Genomic DNA, 9,551 nt, shown 5'->3' with positions numbered 1-9,551 from the left:
ACTTATTATTGGCCACAAATAGAAAAGGGAGAGAAGAGGGCAGTTTGGGGGTGGGGGGTGGGTATGGCCACTCATCTTACACCAGGGTTAGCTAGTTGGGGCTGATGGGATCATTACCCTCTCCCACTAGACACATTCCCTGGGTTACCAGCAGCAGGGTCTTCTGGGCCTCGGGCGTCCCAGTGGTTTGCACCTTCCCATGGGGACACACACCTCTCCTCAGCCCCAGGGAGAGCAGCCTGGCTCTGGCCTGGCTCCAGCTCTGTTTGCTCAAGGCCCGTGACCTCATCCTCACTTCTCATAGCTCCAAGCTCCAACACTGCCGTGGATGGTGCGTACCATCTTTCCTTCTCTGTCTCTCCACACACACCCCCTCCCTGCTGTCCGTCCTTGGGAAAAAATCCACTAGAGACACAGTGGGAGAGGACGTCTGACTCTTTTCCTGTCACCTCTATTGCTGACCCATGAGCAGATCCCGCCCTGGACATGAGCCTGGGAACCTGGGAACTGGGTCCGCCTTGTCCTTCCCTCTGCAACCCTGGGCCACAGAAGAGCTACATCCTGGCCTTGGGCACAACCCCGCTGGTGGTCCAGGATCTATGGTACCCAGAGACTGCCTATCCCCGCCCCTCTGGCTGCTGCTCTGTTCTTCCTCTCTCCTCCCTCCCTGCTGCTTGCTGATGGGCATCCTGCCCTGCTGCTCCCTGCCGGAGCACTGTTGAATCCAGATGGCTCCTTCCCTCGCAGGTGCCCCTGGCCCTGGCCACCCATGCAAAGGGCAGCTGGGCTTCCTATGTCACTGTCTTCTGACCTCTTGGACAGTGGGCGTCTTCTGTCCCTGCCCTGGACTGAACCCCAGGCATCTGGTTTTGTTCCCGTCACCTGCCCAGTTATCTGCCGATATCATTGCTGGGAGCAAAGGAATGATTCCCTGTTCCCCACCCTGTGACGGGTGGACACCCAGAACCGCAAGTCGCCTCCACTCTGGCTCCAATACGTGGCCGTCATGCAGCCTCTGTTCACAGGCCTCCACTTCCCCCACTGTAAATGAAGAGCCTGGGCCAGAAGTCCCCTGGCTTTTTTCTTGTTGGTGCTCTAAGGTACCTTCAACATCTTCCTGAGGTTGAGATGTGAGGGAATGTGTGTGGATAAGGCATTCACATACACAGACAGGGTGAGGGTCATACCTACTTGGAAGAAATCTCCCTGCCCTGTCAGGACTGGGGTGAAGGGAACAAGATGATTTTAGAGAGTTAAAAGAAAAAGACTTGCAAGAGGTTTCTCCAAAAATATAACCATATTTTATTTTTGTTCAATTGTGGGGAGGGGGTGGGTGGAAGTCAGGGTTTCCCTTTGTAAACCTGGATAGGCTAGAACTCTCTATGGAGAGCAGGCTGGCCTCAGTCTCAGAGATCCATGTGTCTGCCCTTGCCAGTGCTGGGATTAAAGGTGTGCACCTCCGCAGCCAGCTACCCGTATTTTAATAGTCCCCAAAGTCCAACCTGCAAAGTCAGAAAGCAAAGCCATATCCCCTAAGGGCTGAAGTCAGAGGTCACATATCCAGAAGTGGTCCATCACTGGAGGAAGCTGGCCACCAGGCAGGTGAGCGTAGGGACCAACAGGGTGGGCAGGGGCAAGGGCAGCAGCTGTCCTGGGGCATGGGACTTGAACACCTGGCGGTTACCCAGCTGCTGCAGGGGCCTCACATTGTCCTTCATATTCAGCTTCTGTTCTTTGTCATAGTAGAGCTTCCTTGAGAATTCCAGGAACTGTGGAAGAGACCGGGCTCAGCAGGCGGAGCCATGCTCCTTGCTGTGTGACCTCAGACCAGACACGTCACCTCTCGGAGCCACATCAGAAAGGAAGAGAGGGGCTCAGAATGACTACCAAGAGTATCGAAGGTGGCACTGGTGGGGAGCTGAGTGCCACTGCCTTTCCTTTCCTCTGCTGATACCTTTCCGGGCCTGTCATCATCACGGTTGATGACCCAGTGGCTCTAGATGAAGGAGTTTAGGGGACCCCAGAATATCTGATTCAATAGCTAGGGAGTGAGCCTAAAAAAATGGGCATCTCTAGAAAATTCTCACTGGTGAAGATGTTGATGTCACACGTTGAGAATCCCTGCTGTAAGCCCAAGGGATTTTGGTCCTTTGGGCTTCCTGCCATCTTCCCGGGGGCTGTTGTAGACTCAAGCGTTGTTTGTTGAAAGGTTCCTGACAGCACTTAGGAAAGCCAACCTGAGCTCCCCTTGAAATGCTGGTTGCCTAACTCCCCCACTTTTCTGGAAGCCTGTTCTGAGCACCCTTTCCATGACTTCTCACAGGGCCCTCTACTCAGGAAAGTGGCAGACAGCTTGCTTTCTTGTCTGTCTCGGCCAGGGGAGACCCAAGGACTGACACAGGGATTCTCATCTCCCCACCCGAGACCTGTGGGAGGGCTTTGAGGAACGAGGCTCCGCATGGGAGACTGCACCTTGCCCCAGGCCTGAGTACCTGGTCCTGGTGGAGCTTAATGGGTTCCTTGAACACAGTCCAGATAACCGTCTCGTCACAGTTCGGTGTGGTCAGGGAGCCCAGGTAACGGAAGTAGTGAACCAGTTTCTCCTCCTTAGGAAGCAAGTCCTGCAGCCTGCTCTCCTTCATTGTGGTGTTTGTGTCTGGGGTGGAAAACCAAGTCCCTAACACATGGCCCTCTTGAGAGCCCCCACCCCAGCACCTCTGCCCCTTCCATTGTGGGACGAAGCCACGCCCTCCCCGGTCCTGACTCACTGGGTTTGGAGATACTGGACAGTGCCTCCACCAGCGGCTGGAAGGCCTCGTTCACCTCATCTCCCACCTGGAATGGAAGGGAAGGGAGCTAGAGAGAGGTCCTGGGGAGCTGCTAGGGACAAGCAGCTCTTTCAGGAGGAGGACGGGCAACCTCCAGGATTGAGGGGATGGGAGTCCCACCTCAACCATGAACGCCAGCACTGCATTCTTGTCCTTGGAGTCCTGCACCTCATTGCTCGATGTCCCCTTCTCATGGACGACGTGCATCTGGGGGGGGGGTGTGTGTGGATGGATGACTTATGGGGAGCTGGACCACTCATCCTGCCCAAGGTGGGTACACACCCGGAACCCAGCCCAGGTACCAGCTCAAAGGCTCCTCACCTCCATGGCAAAGTGTTTCCCATCAATGCTGTGTTCTGAGCCCCTGTCCACATCCTGTGACCAGTGAAGGTGCAACTGTACAGCTTGGTACTGTGTAGGCAGGTCTCCTCCAGCAATGAAGACTCCGTCCCCCAGCATCATTTTCACTGGGGTACACCAGAGTGGGTGGTCCTCACACTGGCCTCCCAGTTCCGAGCCCAGCTCCCACCTTCACTGTTTGAGGCCTGGGCCCTGAGGGGTTTGGCGCGGGACGCAGCTTGCACTCTCCCTGCCTGCCTCACCCTCTCTCTCCCTGCTCACCTTGTCGTCTCCTATACGCATCCCAAAATGTAGCCCTGTCCTGGGCCTGCCTCTGCTTTGACTCCCTCCGTGGTATCCTGGCATCCCCGGGATAACATCCAAACTCCTCAGCCCTGGTGACCTGTTCTGGGCCTTGGTCAGCTCCTCCTAGCTTCCCTCTATGGCCTCCTTCCACACACAGCTGCTCCCATGCACAGCTCCCCACCCAAACACCCAAGCGGGTTTCACGCCTCTGTGCTTTCACAAAGGTCGGGTCCCTCCTTCCAGGAATAGTCCCTCCCCTCACCCCCACTGTTCTGATGAAATGACTAAAAACATAACTAGCTGGTGTACCCTCTCTAGAAGCTTCCTTGGTGGCTCCTCCCACCTCCATGCCGGAGCAACTCACCATCCCGGCACAGTTAACCCTGCCTGGGGATTCCACCCAGCCCACACAAGACCCACCTGAGTGTCCATCGTTCTTAACTATCCACTTCTTCTTCTGGTTATAGCCAGTGAAGGTGAAGGGCTTCAGGTTGGGGTTCTCCTTCGCCTCAGTGGTGATGATGTTGATGGGAGACTGGTGGGTCTTCTGACAGTCCCCAGTCCAGTCGGCAGGTCCTGAGCAGGGAAGAAAGGTCTGAGGGTCAAGGGCGCACTCACCCAGAGATAGGAGTCAAGGTCTCAGGATGCTGGCGAGATCCTGTCGCAGGGCATGAGTCTCAGAATTCTGCCCTCCTCGGACATGCTGGCCTAGGCAGGTGAGTGGTCTCTGATGTGGCTGAGGGTTGGGGTGTTGGAGAGAGGAGTGGAGTGAGAAGCAGGCTTGCCATGGATGACTAAGAGCTCCGGGATTGGAGTAACCTCAGGGTGCTGAGCTCTGGCTTTCTCGGTGGGAACCTGGACCCCTAAGGCACTTCCAGGGAATGTTGGGAAGACTAAAAGTTGCTGAGTGGTTGACACCTCTTCAGCTTTGGAAATTGTGGAGGAGGACTCCGTGGAAGAGCTGTGATGGGAGGAAGCTGGACCTGACAAGGCATTATCTACGGAATGAGAGGGAGGAAGAAGGGCCGGGGAGGAAGAGCCAGGCAGGCAACTCCAACTTTCAGCTAGGTAGGGGCAAGAGATTGGCAGTCCTTCAACACAGCAGGCTACAGGGAAATTGGTCAGTATTAGCATAAGTGCCAAGGAGGCAATGGGTGTGTGTGTGTGTATGTGGCTCCGTGGTAAAATGCTTCTCGTCTAGCATGTGCAAGACCCTGGATGCCTCAGCACTCCGACAACAAACAACCTACCAAGAACCACCTCCCACTTCCACCTCAAAGGGCTTGACCAGAGGCAAGCCTCCATTGTGTTGGGAAAAAATAGCAAATATGTTACTAATTTAGTTTCCAATGTAAACCTCAGTGACAGTCATTGTCTCCTAGTCACTGAGTGCTGGACATGTGTGCAAGTGTGCCCGTGTTGGAAGGAGCTGATGACTGACAGGTAGTACTCACTCTGGCAGTGGCTGTTGGGCTCCTTGGCTTGAATCTCATAGCACCAGTCTGCGCCTGGAACAGAGAGAGACAGGAAGAATGTGGGTCCCGGGTGTGCGCGTGAATTGCTCACACAGCCCTGTGGACCCGAGCCTGGGAAAAACTCTGGTGTTAAAGCCGTCTCTTGGGTTGGGATGGAAGGTTTCTGGAGTGTGGGACTGAAGTCCCCAGGGAAGCAGACTTAATGATCAAAGGAATGGCCTTGTGGTGGCGGTGCATGTCTTTTGTCTCAGAGCACCGAATGGGGGCGGGGTGGATGGGGTAGGCAAGGGAATCAATCTCTTGAGTTCCAGGCCAGCCTGATTTACAGAGCAAGTTCCAGGACAGCCAGGGCTACACAGAGAAAGCCTGTTTGGAAAAACCAAATGAAATAAAGTAAAACAATCATAGGAATGTCAGTAACACCGAGTGCTCCGCATGCTTAGGATGCTAATCTTCAGAGGCCTCTCTAAGGCTGCTCAGCTCTGTCCCCGGGTAATCAACTTCTCTTCCCTCCTGCATCCTGCCTGTAACCTAAAAGGAGGTTCAGTTGAGAGTGAAGGCTTAGGACAATCCTCCTTTCTGGAACAATGGGGTGGGTTCCAGCCTTCCAGCCAGGCTGCCTTAGGGATTGGGGAAGAGGGTGCTGATCCAGGCAGATGGGTAACTCCTCCTTAATGCCCCTTTTGCTTTGTCAAGGTCCGCTCTGAATTGTCACAACTCTGAAGACAGAAGAACCAGTATTACTGAAGAAAGCGGCATCACAAATGTGACGTAGCAGTGTTATCTACTGACGAGGGAACCCGTGAGGGCCATGGCACATACGGGCACTCTGCTCCATTTCTCCTGTAAAATTAAATCTGCTCTAAAAATAAGGTCTACAGGAGAAAGACACACACACACACACACACACACACACACACACACACACACAGAATGCTTTTTCACCAACAGGGTGAATGAAGCCCCTCCTCCAAAGTTAGAATTCTGACTGAGCCACTTAGGAGCCCTGTGTTTGAGAATGGTCCCTTACGCTTTGGTTTTATCATCTGTAAAATGGAGCCAACACGTCCACGCATTAGACTGTGGGGATGATGAAATGAGAGATGGTATGGACTCCTCCAGGCAGCCTGCACTCAATAAAGTTCACGGACAGCTCTGCCCCTCCTCCCTGGCCTCCTGTCAGTGAGCAGATGGCCAAAACTAAGCCAAGGCAGGAGAGGGAAAGACATGGAGGGAGCTGGAAAGAATTCATGGATGAGGACATTGCTAAGAAAAGTGCTGTGCTGGGCTCAGCTAAGAGTCCTCACCCTACCTCACCAGCCCCTCCCTTCTGGGAGCTCTGTGGGGGTTTGTCTTGTTTTATTTTTCTTCCAGTGGAAGGAATCAAACCCAGGGCCTTGCACATGCCAGGCGAATGCTCTACCACTGCGCTATAGACTCAGTCCTTGTTTGTTTGTTTGTTTGTTTGTTTGTTTTTAAGACAGCATCTCCCTTAGATAGCTCAGGCTTGGACTACAGGTGTGTACCCTAGACTATTTGAGCTATGCGTCTCCAAGGCCCATCTCCTCCTGAGTCTGGGCAGGGGAGCTGTCCCTGAAATGGAGACAGGGTGGAGAGTGAAGTATAAAACCAGGCTCTTTGTAGCCAAGAGGAGCAAGGTTCTAGGCTAGAAGAGTGAGTCCACTCAGGAAACTGACCTCCAAGGGCCTCTTTGGATTTTCTAGTTTCCTAGTTCTAGGTCAGAGTTCATTCCTGCTGCCCAGCTAGCATAGCCTTGTTTAGAGACACGGGGTTTTCCCCCGTGGTGATCTCCTCTCTGGGAGCTGCTGCACTCGGGGTGGTATGCATGAATCCACTCTGAAGAGGGCAGTGCCCATCCCACTCTAGGTGGGTCGAGAGCCTCTGAGACTGGAGTCTGCTCCCTTTCCTTCCAAGCCCTGCTCTGCCTCTACCCCAAACTCGCAGACCAGATGAAGGACTAGCCAGTCACATTGAGGAGAGGAGCTGTTCTGGTCTCCCTGAGTCACTCTCCCTCAGAGGACCTGGAAGTAGAATGAGCTATCACGAAGAGTCGTGGGAGACACACACACACACACACACACACACACACACACACACACACCAGCACTTGGGGCCCAAGGGGAAGCTATTCCTGGAGAAAGCCAGTGCTGGAGGGCAGAACCCTCAGGCCCGCCCCACGGGGAGACCATCTGGGCATTTCTCAGGAATCTTCCCTTCCCTGGCTCTGGCCCCAGCTCCCTGCGTAGTGTGACCTCTGATCCACTGTCTTAATCATAGAGACTTTTGACCTGCCTGGCTGAACACTCTTGTAACTACCCTCTCTTCAGGAGGTGGTGGCCAGAAAAACATAGTGCTGATGAGGCCGAGGCCAGGAGTCAGGTCGGCATCTTACAGTCAGGTGGCACCGGTCAGCTCAGCTCAGGCTCTCACACTTGCTTCTGAGGGCAACCATTGCAAAGAGTAAGTAGCTCACTGCGTCTGGCCATGCCCAAGATAAAGGGTCTGGGAAGGATAGAGGGCTCCCAGCTCCGCGTCCTACCTAATGCCGGACCAGAGATGGGTTGAGAGACAAAAACCTTGCCCCTCATCCAGCCACTGTTCTCCATCCCTGGTCACAAGCCTCCCCTCCCCCTCCCCTTTTTAAGGCAGGAAGGGTTTATTTTGGCCCCTGGTTCAGAGGCCTTTTAGAGAGGACTGAAGTCATTTTAATGGACCTTGCTCACCCCACCCTCACTCTGAGGGGAGGGAGAAGACTCCTACAACCAGCTCAGCAGAACCCGGTGTGTTCTGGGCAAAGTCTCAGCCCCGACCTCCCGGCTGGGCTCGGGGTCTGGGACCCTGGAGGGATGGAATATTCCCCTCCTCCCTCTAAGGATAGTCCCGTGCGACCTGCGCACTTTCCAATCCCTGCAGGATGACGCCTGAAGGAAGGTGGTCCTGGAACTAAACCGCGAACGGTTTGTGTAAAGAGGTCAGCAGAGATGGATTCCTGCCTACATGGCCCCAGGCTGAGCCTCATGACCATCTTGTAGAGTACTTCTGCCCAGAGCCGGCAGGTACTGTCTAAATTCTCATATGGATTACCCTTCAAACAGCACCCAGGAGCAGAGTTCCTATACCTGCTTTGTAAGCGACAAAACATGTTACGTGACTTACCCAAGGTAAACGGCTAGGAGGCACCTGCTAATTTAGAAACATTTTCCTTTCTACTAAGTCGTTTCAAATATCCAACACAACCTTTTCTTCAATCAGTTTCTCTGTCTCTCTCTCTCTCTCTCATTGTGTTAGTTGCTCTTTCCCCTGCCCTTACGTCCTCCAAGCTAAGTCCCTCTTGCATCGGGGAGCGTTCTCTTTCCTCCTCTGCAGCCGAGAGCTCCCTCAACCCCCCGCTCCATTCCAAGGGCTGAACACCTTAACTCAGGAAGCTATCCCGTTGGAGGAGATAGCTTGCCTGCGGACTAAGAGATGAGGTCTTTGTGAAGAGCTATGGGGTAGCGGAGAAGGTGCCAGCCGCTAGAATCGCCTTTAGCTCCTTATCAAATATTAACACGCCTCTACCGCTACCTCCCACCTAGAAGAATAATTAAGAGCTCGATCTCACCATTAATCTTTAAACGAAAATCACCTTGTCCGGAAAGACCGGCTTGGCCAGGGACTTGGGTCTTGGGATGCCCCCCGCCAGGTTCCCAATCCAGCGCTGGGGGCTGGGAAGAAGGGAGCTTGCAGCTCAGAGGCCAGGAACCCAAGGTGGGGAGAGGGGAACGCTAGGACCCCCAAACATCCAACCTGCTGCGCTTGTTCTGGGCGGGCAAGAGCTACCGGCTCAGAGTCCCTGCAGGTCAGACGGCCGGCCACTCGCCACCCAGGGGCAGCCCCGGGAGAACCACGGCGAGGAAAGGAGCGTGCATCCAGGCGGGTTGGAGAAGCATCCTCGCTACAGATCACACGCGCGTCCGCCCGCGGACACCCCACGGCCGCGCACATGCGGGCACACGCTCTCCCTCAGCTGCGCGCGGACACGTGTAGACACCCACGCGATCGCAAAGCCAGGTCCGGGGCACCCTCAGGGTTCCCTGAAGGAAACGTGCGCAGCGGGAGCGCGCTGGCAAGGGGAGCGGGGCTGGGGGCGCAGAGGGTCACCCGAGGGTACCTGCGGTAGAGCCGACTGCGTAAGCCAGCGCCAACAGAGCAAGAAGCAGCTGCATGGTGCTTGAGGGCAAAGCCGCTGCCCAGCACGGGGTCAGGCACCAGGGAAGCCACCGGAGGCGTCGCGATCATGCTGGTGGAGGCTTTATAGCAGAGCCACGACCGGAGGGAGCCCCGACAGCAGGACGTGGGAGGCGGCTCCTCCTCCTGGCGGAGCCTCCCCTCGCCTCGTCCAGTCTCAGGTCTGAAAGAATCCTCTCCCCGCCTACCCTGCTACCTTAATCCGCGGTGAAAGGACCCCTCACCTACTCCGCATGGGCAGGGTTTGGAAATGTCTTCTCACTCTGCCCCCCATCCTCTTCCTCGTCACTGATCGGCAACAGAGATGGGCTATCCTGAGGTACCTGACCCTCAGGGGTGTCTTCCCAGATTCGTA

The 9,551-nt window shown here is 55.0% G+C and overlaps 1 protein-coding gene across 1 annotated transcript; it reads right to left on the bottom strand.

Moving 5' to 3' along the window:
- Window positions 1-1,278: 1,278 nt before the first annotated feature.
- Window positions 1,279-9,250, bottom strand: Ca4 (carbonic anhydrase 4). Its single transcript, XM_059269597.1, has 8 exons — window positions 9,120-9,250; window positions 4,928-4,981; window positions 3,894-4,049; window positions 3,150-3,295; window positions 2,949-3,035; window positions 2,769-2,835; window positions 2,493-2,656; window positions 1,279-1,769 (listed from the first exon to the last, which is right to left on the bottom strand). Exons 1-8 carry the CDS (start codon window positions 9,172-9,174, stop codon window positions 1,575-1,577), a joined length of 924 nt encoding a protein of 307 aa, XP_059125580.1. The 5' UTR covers window positions 9,175-9,250; the 3' UTR covers window positions 1,279-1,574.
- Between the last annotated feature and the right edge of the window lie 301 nt (window positions 9,251-9,551).

Source organism: Peromyscus eremicus, chromosome 8a (genome assembly GCF_949786415.1).
Source record: "Peromyscus eremicus chromosome 8a, PerEre_H2_v1, whole genome shotgun sequence".
NCBI classification, from domain to species: Eukaryota; Metazoa; Chordata; class Mammalia; order Rodentia; family Cricetidae; genus Peromyscus; species Peromyscus eremicus.
Note: the sequence above shows the minus strand (reverse complement) of the source record. Positions and strands in the feature narration are given on the sequence as shown.